Source organism: Dunckerocampus dactyliophorus, chromosome 3 (assembly GCF_027744805.1).
Source record: "Dunckerocampus dactyliophorus isolate RoL2022-P2 chromosome 3, RoL_Ddac_1.1, whole genome shotgun sequence".
Taxonomy (NCBI): Eukaryota; Metazoa; Chordata; class Actinopteri; order Syngnathiformes; family Syngnathidae; genus Dunckerocampus; species Dunckerocampus dactyliophorus.
Window position 1 is genome coordinate 29,303,980 of NC_072821.1, and position 26,553 is coordinate 29,330,532.

The 26,553-nt window shown below is 38.5% G+C and overlaps 2 protein-coding genes across 5 annotated transcripts in view; one reads left to right on the forward strand and one right to left on the reverse strand.

Annotated features, from left to right (window-relative positions):
• LOC129178187 (xylosyl- and glucuronyltransferase LARGE2s) overlaps positions 1–26,553 on the reverse strand; it is a 79,045-nt gene that overhangs the window by 32,698 nt on the left and 19,794 nt on the right. Inside the window, exons 2-4 of one of the 4 annotated variants that reach the window (XM_054770172.1) lie at positions 17,942–18,183; positions 5,245–5,418; positions 1,585–1,874 (exon numbers count right to left, since the gene is read on the reverse strand). In XM_054770172.1, coding sequence (XP_054626147.1) covers positions 1,585–1,874; positions 5,245–5,344 — 390 coding nt within the window. In that variant the 5' untranslated portion in view covers positions 5,345–5,418; positions 17,942–18,183. Of the gene's footprint in view, positions 1–1,584; positions 1,875–5,244; positions 5,419–17,941; positions 18,501–26,553 lie in introns of those variants that run through there. The other 3 variants (XM_054770170.1, XM_054770171.1, XM_054770173.1) reach the window with 3 other exon arrangements.
• Positions 5,280–26,553, forward strand: part of si:ch211-71n6.4 (para-nitrobenzyl esterase) — a 68,845-nt gene continuing 47,571 nt past the window's right edge. The window contains exon 1 of the mRNA XM_054770177.1: positions 5,280–5,397. The gene's annotated coding sequence lies outside the window, so the exon portion shown is untranslated. The remainder of the gene's footprint in view (positions 5,398–26,553) is intronic.

Below are 26,553 nucleotides of genomic sequence, written 5' to 3' on the forward strand. Positions count from 1 at the left end.
GACCCTGTCCCCCGTGACATCGTGTTTGGAACACCGCGCCCTATCGCTCTATCGGGGTTTTTTGGAGAATGTCTGTTTCGTGGTTGAATACGGCCTATTATCAGAAAAAAAAGCATATTTAATTCAATTGTACTTTTTTTTGGCCTAAATTAAAGGGATTGTTCAGATTTTGGGGGTGAGTCGCTGTTGATGGGCTACACTGCTGATGGGGATGTCATTCAACTTCACGTCAAAAAATCTGAACTATCCCTTTCAGCATTTACAAGCATAAAAATGGCTAATTGAACTTATATACAAAAAACAAAGCAGAAAAATAATTCTAATTGTGACCGTAGTATACTACATTGGCCACTAGGTGTCAGTAATTGTTCATTGAGACAAGCATCAGAAGTGATGCCAGAACATTTATTGCAGGTTTAACAGGCCACATTAATAAAAACATAATAATCATAATAATAACACGGGCTACTGTTGAGGCCATAAACCATGACAAGTTAAAACTCAACTCTGAACCTCCGGCGTCAATTTCTGTCCTCCACACGTTTGTCCGCCCGCCACATTTACTGTGACACACACGAGCAGGACTTTTCTTTACGTCTTAAGTGACGTATTTACTCTTATTTTGTCTACTATATTGGGTAATACAAGTGACAATAACCACCGCAGGATTTACACTGCCCAGAAAAAAACAAGAAACTGCTTGAGAAACCTGTGAGTCTATGTTATCTTATTTATGTCTATGTCTTATATTCTCTGATTATATTTGTTATATTGGGTAATACTATATAGGGGTGACTATAGGGGTGTTTCATGAGGGCTCTAATAGTGCTAAAAACAGTGTATAGAAGGTTGTAAACAACTACAAAAATATTCCATTTATTAATACTGAATCCTATTGGCGGAAATTTACTTATGGCGGTTGGGACTGGAAACAATTAACAGCAATAAACGAGAGACGGCTGTATATCACAAAGCTGAGATGCAGTTTCTTTCTTGAAATATATAATAATAATAATATAATAATACATTACCTATTAGCATATCTACAGGTGTTGGTTTTCAAAATATCAAATTGGCCCTTGCATCAGACACCCCTGATATAGATGATAGAATATGATTTGTAAATTTGTAGATTTATGTACCGTATTTAAAAAAGCCAGTGACAGTGCATATTAATCAACATGTCCATGTAATTACTGTACATGCAAAATTAAAGTCAGTGGCTAATTCCATCTTTAGTACCTGAGGGCAGGTTGATGTTATTAAATACAGTAACAGTAACAGTAACATATGACATAAAAGTAGACAAGAAAGAATAAATAAAAACAGTAAAACAGGCAGAACCATGGAATTTGGGGAGACATAAAGTACTTGAATGCTCAAGTGCCAAAGTGAGCGTCCGTGTGACATCGTCATCATGCTGCACCACGTTAAACCTGGCGGTCATAGACTCCCAGCAGCTTAACCAACCAAGAAACAAAATTTTACTGAGACAATTGAGAGCTTGCTTGGTTGAAGTCTGCTCTCCAGCTTGCGTAATACAGTACAGTATAATTTATAAATCAAATAGCAGTATTTCCTGACCTCACACTTTTGGACGGTGGGCAATCTTGGACAGTCTGTGTGGTTGCTCTTCTCCTCTGCTGTGTTGTAGCCATCCTCTGGTCCCGTATCAGCAGAGGCTCCCCACTGCTGGTTGCCATCGTTGGCCTCAGCTGGCTGGCCAGCAGAGGCATGCGATTGGCTCAGCTGCAGTCTGATCTGCCTGTTCTCTGCTTCCACCTCTCGAACCCGTGACTCAAGGACAGCTTGTTCCAGGAGTGTCGATGCAGGCGTGTCGGTCAAACAGGGAGGAATGGGTATGGAGCAATCATCTGTGGAAGGGCACATAAAAAATACGGAACATTTTACAGTACTTCATAGTTTTTAGTATTTTAGGATGCTTTACCCTAATGAGGGGAAATGCACCTTGTTTCCCCTGATGGCGTTACTTCTAGTTATTGGTGGACCAACATGGCACACCTGCAGCCGCTCGGCAATTGTGGTGCTTTAAAGCATAGCGGCTACAGGAAGACACCTCAGGATTCCCCTACACGCTGCCGTGTATTCTGGATCCTTCTGCATTCTTCTGCACGACTCCCTAAGGTACAGTGACTGGGAGAGCTACTCCTACAGCTGGCTGTAAGATGGTCCATGCCTGTTTTGGCGGTACTCCCAGAACCCGTTTGTGGACATCAGCGGTGAGGGCTGCCTTCAAACTGAAGAAGGAATTCTGTCGGGTCTTTTTGGTCGATGGGACAAGAGGTTTGCGGCTTGGGCAGTCGCCGAGGCAAGAACTTGGATGTGGTAGGAGTTTGGGGAAGCCACGGAGAACGACTTCCGATGACTTGAAAGGGCTCCTGGACCGTCATCCGCCGTCTCAGGAGGGGAAAACAGAACACTGTCACCGATGTGTATGGTGATGTTGTCAGTGGAAGGAATACCTGAAAGACCTCCTCAATCCCACCGACATGTCTTCAAATGCTGGCAATAAGTCAGACATGTTTCCATTGAGGGTTGAATTGCCAGGGCTGCTTTGTGTCACTGATTCTGTTTAACCTTTATGGACAGAATTTGTAGGCATAGCCAGGGCATTGGAGATGTGGTTTGGTGACTGCAGGATTGGGTCTCTTCTTTTTGCAGATGTTGTGGTCCTGCTAGCTTCATCGGGTTATGATCTTTAGCTCTAACCAGATAGGTGGCTCGGGCATCTGGTCAGGATGCCTCCTGGACGCCTCCGTGGGGAGATGTTCAGGGCATGCCCGGCCAGTTGGAGGCCTCAAGGAAGACCAAGGACGACAGTGGCTCAGAAGGTAGAGAAGGTCGTCCAGAAACTGGAAGGTTGTTGGTTTGTACCCTGCTTCCTCCATTCCAGTCACTGTTTTGGCAGTGACATACTCAATCCATTCCATAGTTTTACTCCATATATTAATATGATATGTTTTTAGTGTTGTCTGTGTTTGCAAATGTTTTAAATGTAATTTTTTTCCCTCTCTCATTAAAAAAAATTACATTGTTTATTTTGTGCATGCAGTGTTTCCTCTACCGATATATTATTACTATTATATTACAAGGGATTCCTTGTAATATAATGAAGCTGCGGTGGTGGGCTGCATGGGACTGCCACCTCTGTGTTTTGACACTGCTGCGTCTGTAATTTTTTTTTATTATGACAAATTTGATTTGTTTTTTTACTTATACAACAACCAGCAGAACATGAACCAAGAACATTGCAAAACTGTTAATTTAATAGCAAAGTTGCTGAGAGTACATAAAGTGAAAGCCTAAAATGTTGAGCCTCTTTTTGTTACCTGACCTATTTAGTCAAACAGTACTATGTGACTTAGGCCTGGGCGATAAACCAAAAATTTACTGTTAACAAAATTTACCACGATAACCAACATCATTTTGCCCATGTCGGTAAATTTGGTGTTTTTATAAAAAAGAAAATAGTCTTTTTTGTCTGTTTTGAGTGTGTGTGCTGGTATGCTATGTTCATTCCCCTTTAAGACTAGGTACAGCGTGTGTAGTTTGCTGTTGGTAGCAGCTTTTAAGGATTCCATGCTTTATTTGATGTCACTGAAATTCTCTTTTGATCATGATCAATGATCATTTTGATGATGGTTATCTATTCCGTTTCTACACACATACAGGCAAATAACATGACAATGAAATGTCTGGAATTGAACAGAATTGTTAGAAAATAGAGAAAGTCACTATATTTATAAATGGCATTATTATTATTGGAAAATATCTTGCATTTATCGTTATCAAGGTAAAACTGCCCAATTTATTGTGATATTGATTTGAGGTCATATCGCCCAGCCCTAATGTGACTAGTACAAAAGTACAGCATTTTGCACAATATGACACAAACCTAAATTTAAGTTGATGCCTGTTTTAGAGGAAAACAAATACATTTGAAATAAATTTTTCAATAATATATATATTTTTGTTCATAACACAATTAACAAAATAAAATTTAAATATTTTTGTTGTAGAAATCTGTCCTGTATAAACAGCATAAATTGAAAGTCCAGGGTTATGATAGCACAGGTGTATCCAAATTGCAGCATTATTAAATCTACTTTGACAAAAAGAAAGGAGAGGTGAGCTATTTTATGTGACTGCCGACATTTAATTGTACTTTACTTACAAAGTACATTTCCGCTCAGAGTGCTCATGTGTCACTAAATACAGGCGTCGTGTTTGAATAGAACACATACTAAGAGATGAATCAAATATTCTTTGGTGAACTACTCAATATCAGCTGGTGAGCTACTGCTAGCATACGAGCTACAGTAGCTGTTGGAGACCCCTGTGATAGCATCGCTGTGTAAAGCTGGACACACTACGTGCTTTTTGAACATCTTAGACACACATCCAGTGTTTTGAAGACAAGCCGTAAGTATTATAATGATAACAAGAGAGCAAGATTGTTATGTGACACTTTAAAAAGTAAGTTAGCATGAACGTGATAGCCACATCTAGCTCACCCGTGGGACAAAAACGAGTTAGTTAGCTACTGCCAGAGAGGCAGTGCAAAATGGGTAAAAGACGCCAGAAAGTCGAATGACATTGAAACGTGAGCGATCACGCACGCTGGCATACTGTAGATAGGCTTCGCATGTGACAAGCCGTCGTCAATTGACTACACATTTTACGGAGTAACTTTTTACTTGCACGATAAGAAGGAACAAAGTGAACGTCAACACAAGACGTGTACTTTTTTCTGGTTACACATGAGCATCTGCCAAAACGTCAGACAGGTCATTCCGGTGCGCGTTAAAAAAAAAAAAAAAAAGTACAATGAAACATTTTGATGATATTTTAAATTGTTTTCAAACTAATTGTGGTCAGTATGTGGATATATAATAAGCAATATATGTATCTACATAGCATATACAGTATATCCATTCATACAATATATCACCTGACATTGTTTTCAAGTAAAAAAAAACTCTCATTTTTAAGGTATGGCGGCTTTTATTTTGTAGTGGCGCACCACCACGATCAATTAAATGTAGCAGAAACCCTATACTGGGGGATCCACCCCCCAACAGCACCCTTTGTCCCCCAAGAAGGTTAAAAGAAATGAATGTTATTTAATGTTATTTTGAACATTGTGAGTCTGTGTTGCCATGCAATTCTGTAGCGAAAAGCCAGGGGACATGTAGTACTTGCTCTGTGTTACTTTGTACTCACTCTCCAAGTTTCCAGACAGCAGGTATAACCAAGTGAGCAGCACCACGGCCGTTAGAGACGCAACTAGAAGCTTCAGACGTCCTCGACACAGCAAGTTCATGACGGGATGGAGGCTGAGAGCGTCGGGGGATGAAAATGTGGAGTGAAGCTCAGGTAGGATGAAGCATCGTCACACTGGGAACAACAGAAGAGTAGAAGACACATTATTATACTGTACATACACATTGATACGTCTTTACCACATGTATTTTGCTTTTTTACAAGGAGGGTCTCAATCTAGACAAGCTACATCTTTGACTTGAATTTGACTTGTTCTTTTGGAAATTTGTCTTATTTGAGGTAATCTATGTCAGACTACATTATACATATGACTGAAGAAGTGAAAAAGTGAAAAAGTGTTGGATATACAGCCTGACAGCGCAGTGCATTGTCAGTGTAATTGCTTCCCATAGATGCCTTTACAATGCACACACTCACCTTCCATGATACACACACTCACATTCACGCATACACACACACACACGCACACACCTACCACAATCAGTTTCGCAACACTTGAAAAAATACTGGGAGACACACAATAGATGCATTGTTCGCACTCACACTAGCTTAACTTACATTTTTAAACAAACTTAACTTTCACTTTCTAGAAACACAAGCTTAAGTTTCACTTTTTATCAAGGCAACTGCTATTTAGACTATTTTGACACCAGCTTAACTTACGCTTTCAAACAAACTTAACTTTCACTTTCTACAAACACAGGCTTAAGTTTCACTTTCTACCAAGGCAACTGCTATTTAGACTATTTTGACACCAGCTTAATTTACGCTTTCAAACAAACTTAACTTTCACTTTCTAGAAACACAAGCTTAAGTTTCACTTTCTAGCAAGGCAACTGCTATTTCGACTCTGTGTACTTTCATTCAGGGCTCTCTCCTCATTGATGAACACCTTTGAAATGGTGTGATCATTGACTACTTCTCCGACAGCAACATGGTCCAAAGAACCAGGAAGAAAGGCTAAAGGAAAGAAGTGATCGTTAAAAAAGTAAAATGCGAAGAGCCACGGTGATTTTGATTGTTTTTGATGGAGATGCATGACATTTGTTCAGTGTTGCTTGTGGATATGTGGAGGCCCTAAGCAGGATTTGTCCTGGGAGTGTTGACTAGTTCACCAAGAATTTTCATGTATTTCACAGACTCACAGACAGCAGTTTTACAACACTTTTGCTTTTGGTCCCATCTTTTGTGATCTGAACTCAAGGATATACTGTAAACCTTTTAGCATGCACACAAAAGGCCTATCTCGCTTCCATATTGTTGACAAATCTGTCTAAATTAGTGATGTGCGACTTGATACTGAAATATTGATACCTCCGATAGCAGATCTTTATGTTCTAAATCGATCCTCAGATCAAAATATGGACACTTTGATACTTCAGTCATGTGAGGTAATGAATATTATTAACAGGAAAACAGTGGAAAGAAACTAAATTATTGAGGTCTGGTCTAAATGACACGTGGTTGTTGGGAACTACTTTTTCTTCCGCCTGAGTAGGTGCGTAATGCGTAAGCGTAGAGGCACACTGCTTAGTCAGTGAGTCTCAGTCTGTTGAAACGATGGCCGATCGTAAACGCCGCCATGTGTGAATTATGAATGAGTTTTCATTCTAATAGTAGTTCTTAGTAATTGATCATTTATTTTTATTAAAACAAAAAACAACATTTTCACATATTTAAAATGATTTTGTCCTCTGTTTTTTGTTGTTGTATATTAGCTTGGCTATGTTGCTTTATGCTATGAGTTATGGTTTGAAATACGCTACTTTTTAAAATTGGATTGGATTGGTATCGCTGATGCCAGCCTGAATTTTACTCAGTGTCAAATTGGAAAGAGAATCAGTGGTATCGCTCATCATTACTAGTCTAAATCTAAGTTACTGATGGGATAATCCATCCTCACAGGTGGCCTCAATAAAAGGCCTCTCCAAATGTGTGGTTTTATCACACAGCACAATGCCACATATGTTGAAGGAGCGTGCAATAGGCATGCTGACTGCAGGAATGTGGTCAACCTAAAGCACACCTGTGATGTGCAAATGAGAAGTACTCACAGATTTAGACAGCTTTTATGTACATTTTTGTCACAAATTTTGTCTTTGGGAAGCAAATCATCATAAGTGATCTGTCCTCCAATCTCACCAGTCATGCTCATGACTGCTAGCCGACTGAGATCTTCTTGTGCCTTGGAGCACCTTATATCGTTCTCGGAAGAACTCTTTTCAGCTGCTGCTGCCACTGGCAGTCTACACAAGACTCCAAGAAGGTTTGTTTTGTGCTCAGCTAAGAAGAAAGGCCTCTGCATTTGAGCATGATGAGGTGCATTGCCTGCAAGATGTGAGAGAAGGACAATCTGGACTGACAGACAAAACAAAGTCAACCTTCAGCGTTCCATAAAACAATACTCAATGTGCAACTTTTCTCTTAGGAGCAAAAGCAAAATAGCATCCAGTATAAATTTCTATGCATGTCACACAATCAACCGACACACTTTTACTCCGCACAGAGGAAAGCATCAAGGCTTTTAAGAAATATCTGGAAGAACAAAGATGGGAGAGTCTGTACAGTGAAAAGGGTGTGGATGAAGCACATGAACACTTTCTAAATTACATGAAGTCCTACGATAAGCACTGTCCATTGAGAGAAATCTAGAATAAGCAATAAGCAATAGACAACTCAACCGTGGATGACAAAGGGTATGCAGAATGCAGATAAGAAGAAAAACACATTATATAGGAGATTTATAAATCCAAAAACTATAGAAGAAGAAAAAAAACACATAAGATGTATAAAAATAAGTTAACAAACATTTTGAGCGTGTGTGAGAGAGAATAGGCAATTACTAGACAAGAATAAACACAAGATTAAGAGCAACATGGGGCATCCTAATGGTACTAAGAAAGCAAATTGCCCTTAATATTTCCCAGATGGAAATGCCAATAATTATGACATAAACGAGGTAGTTGAAAGGTTCAATAACTACTTTGTAAATATTGGACCCAAACTGGAAGTGGAGGAAGAGAATTAAACTATAGACAGGAATGCCAACTCCACGTTCCTCACTGATTATTGGAAATGATTGATAGTGTCAATAAATGTAAAGCAAAAACATCAACTGATTGTAATGGAATTGACATGGAAGCGATAAAATAGGTCATTAAAGAGATCGCAGAACCGCTGATGTACATCGGTAACGTATCATTCAAGACCAGTAAATTTCCAAACAAAATGAAAACAGCTAAAGTAGTTCCAATCTTCAAAAATGGAGACAAACATCAGTTCACAAACTACCGACTTGATAAAAAACAGACTATCCCTGAACTTATTATGCTAAAAATAATGCAATTTAGCATAATAGCGGAAAGGATACTTACGTATACGCAAACACAAACTGATGGTGTGGACATTGACAGGGTGAACGAAAATACATTTCTGGGGGTCATAAGAGGTGAAAGTATGAGCTGGAAATCTCACATTAAAAATATACCACATAAAATGGCAAAAAATACCTCAATACTGAATAAAGCAAAATTTGTTTTGGACCGAAAATACTCCCTACTCTCTATTGTTCTCTGGTATTACCATGTCTAACATATTGTGTGGAGAAATGGGGAAATTGCTATAAAAGTACACTTCACTCTCTAAATGTACGACAAAAAAGGTCAGTTAGGCTGATCCATAATGCCGCTTATAGAGAAAATACTAACCCTTTATTTCTAAAATCACAATTAGTAAAATTTGCTGATCTAGTCAATTTTCAACCACTAAAATAATGCATACAGCAAACAATAACCTGCTACCCAAAAATGTTCTACAATTCTGTTCAGCAAGAGAGGAAAAATATGACCTTCGGGAAAGATTAAACCTAAAACACTCGTACGCAAGAACAACGCTAAAAACCTTCAGCATCTCAGTATGTGGAATCAAATTATAGAACGGACTGAGCAAGGAACTCAAACAAACAGTTGATGTTTACAAGGTACAAGAGTCCTAACCACACATACAATGCTATGTCTAAACACTCGTATACTGCCTACTAACTCTTTTTTTTGTGTGAGTACATTGCTTGTACTCACTCATTATCCAGCTATGTTTCTGTCAACTATTAACCCTTTCATCAGTTATTATTTTTGTTGTTATTACCATCTTATATTTATTATTATTTATCATGACTGTTATATAATTTCCTTACAGTGACTACAACCTTGACTCCCACACTGTTATACTACCTTATCATTTTCCTATGTATTTAAAACTGCCAAAGAGTACATTTGGAGTACAGGAAGTGAACAGATGTATTGCAGTTGATGTAAAACGGACAGACCTGTGTACGTTAGCTCACCCCTGCTGGCCTGCTCGACGGATACTTGTATTTAATTACCAAATAAATGCATGAAGCAAGAAACACACACTTACTTGCTAAATATACCGACCATGTTGCTAAATTGTCAACACGGATCTCTTATATGTATGAGGTGTGTTATGAAACAGATGATCCCAGGTGTTTGAAAGTTTGCGCTGAGCCAAATGCAATGACCGTAAATACAACCACTCTGTGATTAAATGTGCGAACAAGTCCGAAAATCTACATGGGTTAATCTGACAAATTTTAAGTAAAATTGATCAAATGTGGAATTATTACAGCTTCTCTACTGTACACTACACCAGTGGTCCCCAAACCCCGGGCAGCGGCCCGGTACTGGGCCGTGGGTCATTTGGTACCGGGCCGCACAGAAAGAAAAAATAATTTCCATGATGTTTTATTTTGAAAATTGGCCGGATTCTCTCTGTTACATCCGTGTGACTTGACGCATGTCCATTGTGCGTGTGCTAACTTTATCTCATGCCGCACAGATAGACTACTACTGTATTTTTACCATTTTTCTTTCACCTCATATTTGGTCTCAAATGCTGATACTATGTGGGAATGCATAAAGGTAAGGTTTGATGACTTATTGAGTGCTAATGTGCACATTTGTCTCAAGTTAATTCATGCTAGCACACTGCCTTTTACCACACACGTCAAACAGCGATGTAATAATCTCTCTGGAAAAACTTGGCTGGGACTTGAACTGGTGGATGGTGGGTCGCCATTCATTTTGTGCTTTTAATTTGATGTTATTTATGTCCTATTTTTACACAATACATAATAAATAAGATAAATTAAATCGCTATAATGTACGAAACCCCCTCCCCCGATCCGCGGGAGATTTGTGGGAACACAAGCCGGTCCGTGGGTCAAAAAAGGTTGGGGACCACTGCACTACACCATAAACACTCCTGATCAAAATCTTAAGACCAGTTGAAAAATTGATAGAATTCGCATTTTGCACATTTGGATCTTAATGAGGTTTAAGTAGAGCTACAATAGAAGAAGGGGGAGTGAGACAAAAATCATTTTGAAAAGGTAATTTATTGAAAACAACAGTTAAACTGAAATAGGCTGTTTATCAGCTGATCAAAAGTTTAAGACCACAGGCTATAAAAGCCAAAATCTGCTCAAAATGTTCCTTTTCTGTCAGGCATTCACACTGTCATGCCCTCCTGATGGCTAAAATTAAGAAGCTTTCCCTTTTTGAACTTGGTCGGATTGTAGAGCTGCATAAGCAAGGCCTCTTTGAAGTGATTAACAAGAACGGTGAAGCTACTCATTACTGAGTCCTACTGAGAACATTTTTTGTTCTGGTTTGGAGAGTTTTTTGTTATTATTTTGAGCGATGGTCTTAAACTTTTGATCAGCTGATAAACAGTTTAATTGTTGGGTTCAATAAATTACTCTTTCAAAATGTTTTTTGTCTCACTCCCCTTTCTTGCTTTTGCATATTGTAGCTCTACTTAAAACCTCATTAAGATCAAAATGCAAATTCTAGCAATTTTTCAACTGGTCTTAAGATTTTGATCAGGAGTATAATATATATAATTTCCAAGAGTAGAGTCAGAATGAGAAAAAAGTTTTCATTTTACAGGAAAAGTAATTTTTTACAAGAACATATGTTTCAAGAGCAAAACAATATATTTTACAATATTTTATGAGAAATAAACTAAAAAAGAATGAATGAATCAGTAAAAATCTGTATTTTACAAAAAAGTATTGCATTTTAAAAGATGAAAGTTGTCATATGAGAAAAAGTTGTAATTTTACAAGAATTGAGTTGTGATATTATGAGAACAGACAGAATTTTACAAGAAAAATGTTGCAGAATTATGAGAAAAGCACATACGGTAATTTTACAGGAATAAAGTCAAAATATTATGAAAAAAAGGCATAATTTTACAAGGATAAAGTAATAATAACAAAAGTCTGAATGTTACAAGAATAAAATTGGGATATTTTGAGACTTTTAAAAGAATAAAGTCGGAGCATTTTGAGGAAAAACACCTAATTTAAAAAAAAGAATGAGAAAAGCCCAACTTTTACATGGCGATGTTTAAGTATCTGGAAGACTTCTATTTTCTATTTCATCCCGATATGTATCATCCAGGAAATAAATGCAGTCCTGCTGTTTGAGGGCCAAATGTACAGTGTGTAAAATACTCGTAAATCATATTGGATGCAGAAGCCAATCCAAGCTTTGACAAAGAAGAAGTATAGAACGCAGGAAAGGGGAACATATCGTACATGAACGTAATGACGAATTTCAAGCACGGCTTTGCTCCAATGGGCCACTTCAAAAGAGGTTTTTAGCAGGGAGCAGATTAAAAATCCTGATTATGATGAAAATGACAAGGAGATAATGAACTCTCTTATAAATGTTTTTTTCTTTTGCTTTACAACATTGTCACCAGTTTTAATCACGGCAAAACAAGTTCTCTTGTATTGAAAATCTACAGAAATAAAGCATGTTTCTTATTGAATCGGACTTCCCCTACTTGTTCCTTTTCAGATTAGAAAAGTCAAAGTGGACCAGTTGCATAATCCTTTTGCAATTGAAAGTATTTTATTTTGGCTTATATCATCAAATCATGTTGACCTTAATCCAACACATTTGTAAATAATACACGCATTTCTACGCACAGACATTGTCAATAGTCACATCAACTGCCCTCAATCACTGCTCTTTAGCATTTGGACAGGATTGCCATAGCTGGCATTGAAAGAATATTATTATAATATGTAATATTACTTATATACAGTATGCATGCTAACACTTCATCAAATCAATATATTGATTTTTTTCCCACCATGTTTCTGCTTTGTAATGATGACATGGTTCTCTTGTGGGATACAATAGTACAGCGGTAAACTGGGGCGCCCGTTGAGAACGAGTTAAAAGGTAGTTAACCCATAGTTCATGGAAGTCAGAGACCTCAGCAGGCACGGAGACCATAAAGTCAGTTTATTTGTTCCAAGAGATGGGGAGGCAGGTTATTGTTTCAGCCAGGAAATGCCAGAAGGCTACAAGCCAGGACAGGACTCGTTGCCATAGGAGCCAAGACCAAAAGAAAGGTCAAAGTAAGATCCTCACTCTCCAAAAATAAAATAAAATAAATAAATACATATCAATTACATTACAAATAAATAGAAATTAAATGCAAAACTAAATAAAATTTAAAAATTCTAAAAAAAAAAGGGAGACCCACCACCGACCAAAAAACCCCAAATAAATAAATAACAATTACATTAACATAAATTTAAATTAAATGTAAAAAATTATAAAATACAATATCTTTTAAAAAAAAAAAAACGAAGACCCCCACCCCCAAAAAATAAAATAAATAAATAAATAAATTACATTAAAAATAGAAGTTAAATATACAATTCAATAACCTGTCCACCTGTTGAAGCGCGACAAGGATATAGGTCCTTTCCGTGGTTCACACTCCCATGAATAAATTAAAAACTCAATTTTGGTCCGTAAATATGAGACTCGCTTGAGAACTATTTACACTGTGATGTGCCATGGAAGAATACACTGAGTGCTCAATATTGTTTCAATCACTGGACTGTGATGGCCATCATTAAGGATAAAGATGGTGTGTTTACTCGCACGTGGTAAGTATGACAAGGAAGGTGGTCCACAATCTCTTTATTGCAAAAACAAAGCAGGCTACTATCAATTCAATAGTGTTTCGTCACCTTCTTTATCAAAATGCTACCACTTGCAACATTCTTTGGCTCCATTTTGGCTTATTTTGCAGACATGATCAGAAGAAAAGCAGAGACTTGAGGTGAGAAACACTACTGAATTCAAGAAATAACTCCTAGCAAAACACCAATGTGGTGTGTGTTGATCTCACTGCCACATCATGCCTTTGGCAACAATTATGTTTTCACTGAAGGCAACAGTAACCTTAAATGTTCATTTATCCCTTTCATTTATCATTTATATGTATTTAGAATTCTTAGAATTGTCTGATTTCTTATTGTTATGCATGTTTGTCACATTTAAATGTTTCAGATCAGTGTAAGAGTGTAAAAGTGTAAGATCTTCTGAGTGCCCGTTTGATAGCCCCCCTGCCTCCCTTTAATTATAGCCCCCCTTTAAAAGACATATTTGACTCTGTTTGGCCTTTTATGCTAACTCTGATTAATGGCTTACTTACTTCCGGTTACGTCCCTGACTCACTAAAACAAGCTGTTGTGCAACCTCTTACAAAAAAGCATAACTCAGACCAAAGTTCCCTCTAATTTTTCAAGTATCTGAGCATAGACAAAAACGACCTGAGCATTCCTTGGACCTCTGTGAGCGGCATCAGACGTGCACACTGCAGTATCGCAAAACCTAAGTATATTCAAAACCTGAGAACTGAGAACTTAGATTCTGTTATATTTTGTACAGGAGTGGTTTCAAACAGACGGCAAGGAAGATTCCACAATGTAGTTTTCTTTATTCTATATCTCAGACAAAATAAGCCATGGTCTCATACAATTAACCATCTGAATCTTGTAGAAAACCCTAGTTTATTATTTTATTGTCAATGTATTATCTTGTTTACCATTTATATTGTTAAATAGGTATACTTTAATTTCCTTATTTGACTTTCACTTTCTTTTTTAAACCCCCCCATTGTGGCACTATTTTATTCTGGAAATGTACTTGAAATTGATGCCATGTTTGTTGTATGTGTTTACTTTTGTCTATATTAAAATAAAATAAAATAAACTCACAACCGACCTTTCGGTCCCTTCAGCAACACAAACTCGGCGTAACACTTCCTGTATGCGGTACGTTCCGCCATCAAAATAAAAGCACGACAGTAAAACACGCACAGTTACACCACAGCGTCAGTCAACATTTTCACTCAGAAAACTGGCTTGCTACCTTGGCTTTGCAGCATGTTTTGCAGTCGCTCTGTTCGTTTGTTTCACCACAATACAGGGTTAGCAAGCAGCATTAGCTAAAGTATATGCTAACCTGCCATAAACAGCGGCATGTACCATCTAACGCGCTGTTAATAAATTGGACTGGGGTAGGAAATACTTGCAAACAGGATCTTATCATTGGCTGGACAGTGCTCATCATTGTGTTGTATGTTCCGCTTGTTGTTATTTCCTGGCACTCACTCCGTTACATTGCAAAATGGTACAGAATAAATTGTTATGTGTTTATTTCATTTACAGTTCAGGTTGGATTGTATTTTGTGCGGAGCAAGGTTTTGCGGTGCGCAGAGAGGTCGAGAGCAGTGCGCGATTGCGCACTCGCGCAGCTTAGAGGGAACATTGACTTAGGCCCTTCTGCCCTTTCAAACTATATACCTATTTCCAAACTACCATTCTTATCAAATATATGAAAAAAGTGGTCTATACTCAGTTACAATCACATCTTAATTCAAATAACATCTGCAAAAAGTTCCAATCTGGCTTTAAATCTCGTCACAGTACAAAATGTTTTAACAATTTTCTTTTAATTGGCGACTCCGGCAGTTCAGCTGTGCTAGTACGTTTAGACCTGACCTCGGCATTTGACACGTATTTTAATATCTCGTCTTGAGTCATGTGCAGGCTTCAAAGGCACTGTCCTAAAATAGTTTGAATCATACTTATCAAACAGGTCCTTCTCTGTCAACCTTGGAACCTTTTCTTCAGAGCCTTTTTGTTCGTGGTGTACCTCAAGGCTCATCCCTGGGCCCTGTCCTCTTCTCTCTCTATCTGCTGCCTCGGGATACATAAAAAAAATATCAAATCCCATTCCATTTTTTGCAGATGATGTACAACTGTATTTGCCTTGCACTTCAGAAACCGACTCGTCTGAACAACTACTTAAATGCCTACAAGACGTAAAAAGACCGAAAAAAATGACAACAAATCAGAGATAGTCGTATTTGGTGACCTTCTCCATGGCGTAACAGCGCCGTTGGCCCACTTAGTTCCCACTGCAGCCCTTCTGTAAAAAGCCTTGGTGTTTTTATTGATAGTTCTTTTAAATTTGATAAACAGATACGTTCAGTGGTAACAACTGCCTTTTTTCAGCTCAGACTCCTAGGGAAGGTAAAGCATACCTGCCTCCGAACCGGATGGAAACAGCTGTACATTCTTTGATGACGTCTGTCTTGACTGTTGTAACTCGTTATACTCTGGCCTTGAACAGTCCTCCACTCGCCCACTACAACTGGTCCAAAACGGGCTCACAGGCTCTAAAAGGCACAAACACGTCCCTCCTGTACTCGCTTCTCTCCACTGGCTGCCTGTTATTTTTTAAATTCAGTTAATGATCTTATTATTTGTTTTTAAACCTCTTCATGGGCTGACGCCACTTTATTTATCAGAACTGCTTGTTCTGCACACTCCCGTCAGAGCTCTGAGGTCCAGTGATCAGCGTCTATTGGCGTGCCCGAGGTTCTAGGCTGAAAATCAGAGGTGATAGAGCATTTACAGTAGCTGGCCCCAAACTGTGGAACACTCTCCCCCAGTCAAGAGTTTCAAATCAATGCTGAAAACACACTGGCTTCTAACATAAGCTGAACCGGATATTTATATTTGTTTTTTATTTGTACGTTTATGTGTACTTTTTAGTGTGTTGTTGTTTTTTAGCTATTTTTATAGTGTGTCTTTATTTTGTGTATAAATATTTTATGACAACTTTGCTGTTTTTTTTTTTGTTATAATATTGTTAGAATTATGTTCTTAATTCTTGTATTCTCATTTTGATTTGTCATAGATGACAATATGATTGAGGAACTAACTGATAATCAATTGTTTATGAGTTTAAATATTGTGTTTATTACAGTATATACATAACGTGACATTTAAGCAGGCTAATCATGAATTACAGTATGCACTAGGTCCCCAACTTACGAACACAATTGGTTCCAGACGACCGTTTTTATGTCGAATTGTTCTTAAGTCGGGGAAAAGGTAATATTACCAATGATATAGGTACTACATGTACGTGTATACATATACAGTACATGCGTATGTATGTAAATATGAGTTTGGATGCAGTAGTAATATTAAACGAGGATAATTAATGAAAAAAACAATAATAAAAGTGATATAATAATACGTAATGATAAATGTTATTTACCTTTGAAGAGGAGTGGTCGAGCATACGTCGTTGTGGTGGAGGAGGAGGAGGAGTTATTGAAAAAAAGGACAAATGGTTGTCGTTGTTAGACTCTTTTAAAAGAGGTAGTGTTCTGTGGGTGGTGTAGAATTAAGCAGGCCTATTAACTCTTTATAGACTTTAATCACACACTCTGTCCGGGTTGAATAATTTAGCTTTCCATTTAGCTTTATTGGTCCCATTAGCTCTAAGGCTTCCTCTGTTGTGTCACAGTGCCCTCTACTGGTCAAGCATGTACAGTAGCAGTATAAATACTGATTGAGTGACTACAAGGCAAAATAAAATAAAATATAGACCAGTCGGCTTGTGTTTGTATCCGCGAATATTCGCTCGTCGGGTGTTCGTAAGTTGGGGACCTAGTGTACTGTAATAATCATATACTAATCACAGCTGGAGAGGTATTAGCTAAGTTTTAATTGATTTGTTGCAATGGAAAAAACAAGTCATGAGATAAAAAGACTGCTTAGATACACATCCTGCACACAACATGCACAGTGTTTTTTATAACATCAACTCCTTTGTCAACAGGATGGGTTTGATAAGGGACTTTTATGGCCCATTACCTGTAACTTTGAGGTCCATCCATCTTATGTGACCAGATACTTTGATAACGTAACGCCCCCCACTGTATAAATAAACAGCTCACCCACCTTGGTGAACTCACTTTGTAGAGAAAAATCATGTATCTGTACTTGCAAATTGAGACCAGCGCTGTGACACTGGTTAAATCAATTCTGTAAACTGCATCATCTCCTCATGGCCTGTTTCTCTGAGCTGTTCAACCGAAAAGTATCAGGTCACAACCGAGTATCGGGTCAGAGCAGAACTACCCTCTTTCAATATTATGATTTTTTCAAGTCTTTTTTTCTTTAATATTTCAACTTGTTGCTACTAAAATGCCATGGGATATTGTGATATTATTCTTGTAAAATTACTGCTGATTTTTCCATTTTTTATGTTTTTTTTTGGTTTTCTTGTTGAATTATAGTTTTAGGCCAATATAAACGCAACGGCGGGCCGCAAATGGCCCCCGGGCCGCTCCTTTGGACACCTCTTTGAACTAAATGGAAAATATTCAGCAAGGAAAGACATTTTTAAAAGAGCTTCTTCCGCCTTTAGTCTTGTGGTCTCACCTGTGTCGGATTCAAAGGTGCTGACAAGTCCAAGACGAACACACAGAATGAAATGAAAGCTTCTCTCAAACAAAAAACTCCACTGTCAAAGTCTGTTCTTCGTTGCTCTGAAGACGTTTTGTCGCCCGTCTTCCACTTGTGTCGCTGCTTCATGTCCTCCTTTCCTTTTCTTGCCAGCTCACCTCATGCACAAACATGCAAGAAATGCACTTCTAAGGGGAGGACTCTGATTTCAGCCCCTCCTGTTGGGAATGAGCTCCTCTCACCAATGGGAGGAGAGCCGTGGAAAGAGGAGAAGAAAACAGAGATTGGTGTCACCTTGCGTATTGTCAGCCACACAAGAGGTGCACTTTGACACACAAACGACACGTCTTTCACTTGTTTGCCGGCGCTAACGATGGCGAATTCTTGGTTTTCCGGAGTGTGGATGCTACCTCGTCTGTGGTCAAGAGTCACACCAACACGTGAAATCGTGAGGGAGTGAGCGCTCTCATTATACGCAAGAAGCACACACGCATTGACACGCATCGTTAAGCACACATCAGTGGAGGCCGTCAACAAGGAAGCTTTGGCTTCTACTGTGGGGGGAAACAAGTATTTCTGAGTATTTACAGTACATCATTTTTATGCTAGCTTTATTTTAACAAAGAAACAGAATGTAACAAAAATGAACATTAAATAAAGGTCATAAATTAATTATATAAATTTAATTAAAACATTTCAATAAAATATAAAAACTAATTATTAAAATAAATAAACAATACTGAGATGTAAAAAAATGGTTCCCGACCCCTGTGTTAGTGAGTGTGTGATGCTGCATCCACTTAAACATGCACGATCAAACAACTGGTAAAAGATTTGTCTATGACAAGTAGACGGGCTAATGTTATCACTTAGCACTAGCGTACTTTTTTGTAGCCACAATGTTGGTGTAAGCCAGGGGTCGGGAACCTTTTTGGCTAAGAGAGCCATGAAAGCCACATATTTTAAAATGTATTTCCGTGAGAGCCATGTAGTATTTTTTTTTTTACTTTGAATACAACTAACAGTGGGCATTTTTAAGCAAGAGTGACAAGTTTAGAATATAATAAGTCTCTGAATTTATTCTTCTTATTAACTTTTCACTGCCAAAGATGTCTATTGACGTCTTTTCAAAAAGTAACGTTGACTGCCAAAGATGTCTGTTGACGTCTTTTGCTTTTTTTCGCGGGAGCTACAGATCAAAGTCTTATGTCAAAGTCTTGTGTGTGAATTTCTGACTAGTAGGCAATGTATTTCTGTCCCAGTAGGGGGTAAGAGTTCTCTTGCCCTGCAACCGACAGCGACAGATTGTCTATGAAGAAAACGGATTGTGGGTTGAGAGAGGAAAATGGCGAAACACATGCAGAAATCGAGCGGAGACAAAATATACAGGCAGCTAACACTGTCACAGAGCTTGTCTGGCGGTGGATCTGACTTTAGTAGTGACGCGATCGCAAAAGATAGAGCTGACATGGGTGATGTAGGTGACATAGACACAAATGCAGTTGACAATGGCAGCCGAAGCAACAAGCTAGTGGTTAGCGTTGCTGAGCCTGACACCGGAAGCAGTTCAGAGTCGGGTGACTCAGAACCCGACTCTGATTCTTCTGACGAGTGGCTGCCGTCTGGATCGGTCAACAGCAGGGATTCATCCCCACATCCAGCAGACCCCACCATCACTCTGCTTGAATTTGGTTCTCTGCAGAAAAAGCTCGTTTTCTCTGTTTTTTGGTCAAAATCAGGTGTTTTTGCTGAAACTATCCTATGTTCTACTGCCAATATCTAAAGACCCAAAAAGGCTAGAAACAAATGGGTTTTTTTTGGTGAAAGAAGAGAGTCTAAAGTTTCTTTAGATAGTTTCAATGTTTATGTAGTCCTAAAACTCAATATTCTGTGGGTCTTGAAAGTTCACAAAAATGCCCAAAAACTCTTGCAGTATGGAGCTCTCTGCTCCAAACATGGCAGGCAGTCAATGAGTTAACATTGTGATACTGAAGCTAACCAATAATAAATAAAACACATCTTACCATTAATGCGACTCCTGGTGCTGCATGGTTTATCACCGTACTCCGTATCGTTCTCTCTTTTCACCATCTTCTTCATCAAAACGGTTTGCACTGCAGATTTAGCTAGCTGACTACTTGATTAAAGGAAAGAAGTTTACTTCTTGACCTCTCAATGACCCGGGTAAACTACCGCATTATCCAGTAATAGTCAAGTTTTGGTGTCTGACCCGGAAAATATCAGAAGGGCAGCTTCAAGGAAGTCCGACGTAGCGCATCAAAGACGAGGTATTCTTGTTATTCCACACCATGAATCCGGAGGTGTTTAATCATTTTGACCCTCCCTTGTATGATACTGTGTTGCAAATGTTGCACTGAAACGACCGCTCTTTTTTATGATTGTAAGCCAAACCTTTTAGCCGCGTTTTCTTTGTTGCTGCTCCCAGGCTCGTCTGTGCTGGTGTTCGCGGCTGTTTGTGAAGTGAGTAACGAAACTATGAATCGAAATAAAAAAAAATGTGAACGATCTCGGGAGAATCGCAATGTTAGTCCCGGTTCCCCTCAATGCTCGAGACTCGATGCCCAACCCTGATTGTAACCCCCTCACAGCCGTTATGTGTCCATGAAACACACAAACGAGTCCTGTCCCTTTAAGAAAGTACTCCAAAGCTCAGCTCATGATGTGGATAAAAGACACCTGTCACACAAACGCTGTCTTTCATTCAAACACTCAACACCACCATGGGCAAGACCAAATAGCTGACCTCAAGATTGTAGACCTGCCCAAGATTGGAATGGACTTCAAGAGCATGAAGAAGAAGCTTGGTGAGAAAAACATATAAATGCAAGAAATCCAAGATAACAATCAATCACCCCCACTCCGGAGCTCCACGCGCGTGTGTGTGCAAAAGTCAAAGCAGATGTCATTTATACACAAAATAAAATGTTACCAGCAACAGTTAGTAACTAGCATGTAGCATTATCTTCATTGTTTATAGCTAAACCAGCTGAATTGCCCCACAGCCTTTTGCCGGCATACAGCGTTTGGCCACAGATGGAATTAAAGATCCGGTCGACCCCCACCAGTCGCTGGGGTTACGTTCCCAGATGACTGGGAATCTCCACGTCACAGCCAATCCAAGGCAGAGTAGGGCGGGTCATCATGGCCTCCTTTCTCTCTCATGATAAGTCAGTAAATCTATCTGTTTCTGTTGGCATCTCCATCCTAAATTTTCAACCAAACTCTGCCGCCATGATGAAGCACCCTACTCTGCCTCGGACTGGCTATGCGGGAGCCGCAGCGAGTGGTAATTCAGACACTGCAAGCGCAAGGAGAGTGGTCTTCATGTGGATTTTGCACTGATTTGACACCATTAAAAAAGCCCTTAAATGCCTATTTTTGATACTCTAAAGCAAAGGTCTCCAACCACCGGGCTGCGGTAAAAATACACTTTGAACAAAGACATAAATTCAGATTGTCAGGAGTTTCTCAACATGGTTTATTATGCTTAAAATAATGTCTATGTGAAAAGTTTCACTGGAGCAAAAGTAACTTTAAAATCTCTGAAATGGAAAAATGATAGAAATAATGCTTCTTCTGGACTACAAAAATCGTAAGAAAATAAGAACTGTTTTCAAGTCCTACTGGACACGTAAGTAAGTAAAACATATGAAATTATCTATATTAACAAATCCTAATTTAATTTAACGTTCCAATGAAAAACAATGCAAACCAGGACATTTCATCACTTTCTTTAAAAAAAAAACAGGACAGGATGTGAAAACACTATGTGTCCTCTGAAAGCAGGACGTTTGGTCACCCTGATTAAAGCACTTTCTTTCTCAGTTCCTGTAAAAACACAGATTATTAAAGCAGAGAAAAGAAAAGAATATGCGTGGAGCTACTGTTGTGCCTGTAATCTGGTGTTGCAGCTCATTTTGTGTGTGTGTGTGTGTGTGTGTGTGGTGTGAAAGCTGCCACATTGACCGAGTTTACTTTCACAGCTGCATGCAATCGCCACTCGCTCTCTGCTGATGACACTTCCAACGAGGCGTGTGTGATGTGTTGTCATGACAAACGTGTTCTTTGGTGTTTGTGTTGTGTATTGTGTTGACTTTGCTGACCAAAGTGTAACTAAAAGCAAGAGCAGGTCTTGTTTGTTTTCTCCTGTTCATTCATTTCTTTTATCACGTAAGTTTAGGGATTAAAATGCTTTTCTTTGTTATGTTGTGCTTTGGATGGGTGAAGATGAGTATTATCTTGGAAACTGTGGGAAAACATGCACACTTCACACAGAGATGCCTCGAGAGAACCCTCAATCGCCTGACTGGAAGGGCAACACGCTCACAAGAAGGCCACCGTGCAGCCAAGCAAGTTTTCCCACAGGAAATAAAGTCAGTCCAATGAATCCATTTCAGACACCCAAAAAATACATTTTATAGAGAATAATTTGAGTTTTATATGCAGAAAACAATCTCACATAATTATAAGTGGATGGATGGAACTTATGGTTGATGCGGACCTCTTGTACATCCGAGAGAGATGGAATTCAATCGTGTTTCTCCCCGTCTCCATCAAATTGCTGCCGCTCTCAACTTTCTTTGACCCCATGGCGGGTTATTTAGCAGTCAGTCAATGAAAAAATGCACGGACAGTGAGACAGCAACGTGTAGGGTGCTTTGTTTGGGCGCTTGGGATCGATACAAGACAAGTACAAGACAAACCGACTAATTTGACTGACTAGACAGTGTACGAAAACCGAGGTGAAATTTAAAATAAGCATTTTTGACCAAAACTGAATTATATGAAAATTGGGGGCATTGGGTGTCTGGAGCAGATTAATCGGATTTACATGATTTCCTATGATAAAATTGCTTCATTTTTTTTCTACAATTCAGTTTTTGTCAGGCCTTTTTTAAACGGATGACTAACTGTACTTCATTGGAAAGTCAATTATGGCCTCAATTTCTGCACCTTTCCCTGAAAAGCAAATCTTTTTGAGCTTCTTAAAGATGATATATGTAACACCAACTTGCTGAAAGGCCGCAGGTCGGGTTGACCTCAAGACCCTAACTCGGGGTGTCCAAAGTGTGGCCCGAGGGCCATTTGTGGATGTGGCTTCTTTTTATTGGCCCACGGCACATTCTAAAAATACAATATAAACAACAACAACAGCAAAAATGGAAAAATCAGCAGTAATTTTACAAGAATAAAGTCAAAGTATTAAGAGAAAAAAGTTATAATCTAATGAGAAAAGATCGTAATTTACGAGTCACAATATTATGAGGAAAAATAACGTAATTTTAGTAGCAGAAAGTTGTTGAAATATTTTTTTTTAAAAGATGTTATTTTTTTAATTCATAATAGTGTTAAAAACAAAACAATGGTGGGGGCAGAAAGTGACATCAAGGATTCAGAGTTGAGTTTTAGCTTGGTGCAGGTTACAGCTGCAACAGTAGCCCATATTAGGGATTATTGTGCCTGTTGTGTGATCATTCAAACCTGCAATAAAAGCCTGTTGTTCTGGCAATCATCACATATCATCACATCTTTGAATGTCTTATGTTTGTATTTTACTTCTTTTAGCCATTTTTATGCTTGAAAATGCTTAATATAGGCAAAAAATACAGTTGTGTGAAAAAGTGTTTGCCCCATTCCTGACTTCTTCTTTTTTGCATGTTAGTCACACTTAAATGTTGCAGATCTAATTTAAATATAAATGACAACACAACTGAACACAAAATGCAGTTTTTAAATGAAACTTTATTATTAAGAGAGAAAAAAATCAGCACCTACATGGCCCTGCGTGAAAAAGTGATTGCCTTCCCTGTTAAAACATAACTTAACAGAGATTAATTGAGATCTGTCAGTCTGAAAAAGGTTATAATGTAATTTCTAAAGCTTTGGGACTCCAGCAAACCACACTGAGAGTCATTATCCACAATTTGCGAAAACATGCAACAGTGGTGAAACTTCCCAGGAGTAGCCGGCCAACCATAATTACCCCAAGAGCGCAACGACGACTCATCCAAGAGGTCACAGAAGACCCCACAACAACATCCAAAGAACTCACTTGCCTCAGTTAAGGTCAGGGTTCATCATAAGAAAGACACTGGGCAAAAACGGCCTGTATAACAGAGTTGCAAGAAGAAAACCATTGCTGAACAAAAAGAACATGAAGGCTTGTCTCAATTTTGCCAAAAACATCTTGATGATCCCCAAGACCTTTGGGAAAATCTATACTCTGTGGTCTGATGAGACCAAGGTTGAACTTTTTGGAAGGTGTGTGTCCCATTACATCTGGCGTAAAAGTAACGCCGCATTGCAGAAAAAGAACATCGTACCAACAGTAAAATCTGGTGGTGGTAGTGTAATGATTTGGGGCTGTTTTGCTGATACAGGACATTGCTGTGATAAATGGAACCAAGAATTCTGCTGTCTACCAAAAAATCCAAAGGAGAATGTCCAGCCATCTGTTCCTGACCTCAAACTGAAACCAACTTGGGTTCTGCAGCAAAACAATGATCCAAAACACACCAGCAAGTCCAGCTCTTCAAGTGTCCTGACCTGAATCCTATCGAGATGCTGTGGCATGACCTTAAAAAGGCTGTTCATACTCGAAAACCCTCAAGCAGAGTCCAAGACTCCGACCTCATCTGTGTCCGAGTCGGAGCCTACTTCTTGCGACATTTATTATTAAACATTTATTATTATCTTGCGACCAACCAGTTATTAGGGGGCAATCACTTTTTCATACAGGGCCATGTAGTTGTTTTTTTTTCTCCCTTAATAATAAAAAGTTTCATTCAAAAACTGCATTTTGTGATCAGTTGTGTTGTCAATGACTAATATGTAAATGTGTTTGATGATCTGAAACATTTAAGTGTGGCAAACATGCAAAAAAATAAGAAAGCATGCAAAAAAATAAGAAACACTTTTTCACACTTCTGTATATACCTCCTTAGCATATCTAATAGCAGAAAGGACACTCACACGCAAATACAAATTGGACATTGAAAGGGTGAGCGAAAAAATTTGGGGGGGATCATAAAAGATGAAAAAAAGAGCTGGAAATCTCACATTAAAAATATACATTTTATAACATAAGGTGGCGAGAAATACTTCAATCCTAAATAAAGCAAAATTTGTCCTTGACCAAAAATCACCCCATACTCTTTACTGCTCTCTGGTATGACCATATCTAACATATTGTGTGGAGATATGGGGAATAATTATAAAAGAAATCTTCACTTGCTAAAAACTGTCCTACTAAATGATCAGTTAGTTACGTGTTGCTTGGCAAAATATCATGGTGGCTTTTGCACCCTTTAAATTTACGTGGTACGTGGCCCTTGCTGGAAAAAGTTTGGACATCCCTGGTTTAACCGCATTTGAAGGACAAAGTAAGATTAGTGCTGACTGTCACTTAGAGAAAAACCCAACGGCATGGATCAATGAAAATAAGACATATTCTTTCTGCCAACACTGCAGGATTACACACAAAATCAAACGTTGGAGTGAAGATTTTTCATCAGCGACTGTGGTTCTGATGGAGGTTTCTATTATGCCTCACCTTTCCACATCAACATCAGAGACAGAAAGCATCCCACGTTGCTTCATTCCAGCTTCGCTATGAAACATGAGAAGATAAAAGTGGAGGCTGTGTTGTTCCGTCTTTAGCTCCTCAGCACAGCAAATCAATAAACCTCTTTCACGCACAATATTGCTCCCATTATACTTTCCTATTGTCGAACAATTCATGGACAATGGCAAAAAATAACAATCTTAACACTTCCGCTTTGGTAGTTGTTTCATTTTCCATTCACATAAGTTGGTAAGAGTATCTCGCCCTGTTATTATGCGCTTCATTGATTGGCTGACAGGAAATGTACGAGCACATGGAACACACCTCATGGATTATGAAGACCACAGCGTTTGCCTTTGCAAAGCTTAGATTCTTTTAATAGTTAGTTGTTACTTTAATCTCGCTAAAGCCTAGGTCACAACCCGATTTTTGGCCGTGCAATTTTTGGCATTCAAATGTCCACACTTCCAAATAAAATCAATTTATTGCAGTCAGTATAGTCAAATACAGTTATATTTCATTATTATTATATTAATTATCAAAACAATCACAGAAATACTGTTATGTTCTATCCTTACCTTGTGACTTTTTTTGCTTCTCTTATACCTGAGGTGAGAAACACTATTGAAAACGAGGCAACATTTTGGCTGTAGGAAGGGGGTTAGCAAGCATTTAAAAATGTAAAAAAAGACACAAATGACCAAAAGAAAGAAGGAACACAATTCTTGCTGTTCTAAAGGGGATCAAACATGAATATACCATTTAACCAAACTAGGCCTTTTGTTTTGAAGACCAAAGTGTCAGACAATCAAATGTATCAGCTGTCGATCATTAAAAACAACTTTAGGTATTACTGTGTGTACAGTTCAAATAAAGAATACAGAACTTCATGTCACCACAAAGCAGTGGCCAAACACTTCCTGGTCTTCAAAATAAAACCTAGATCATGTGCTGAAAAAATAATCATAAAAAATAAAAACTGCCTTGAACGCACACCATAGCA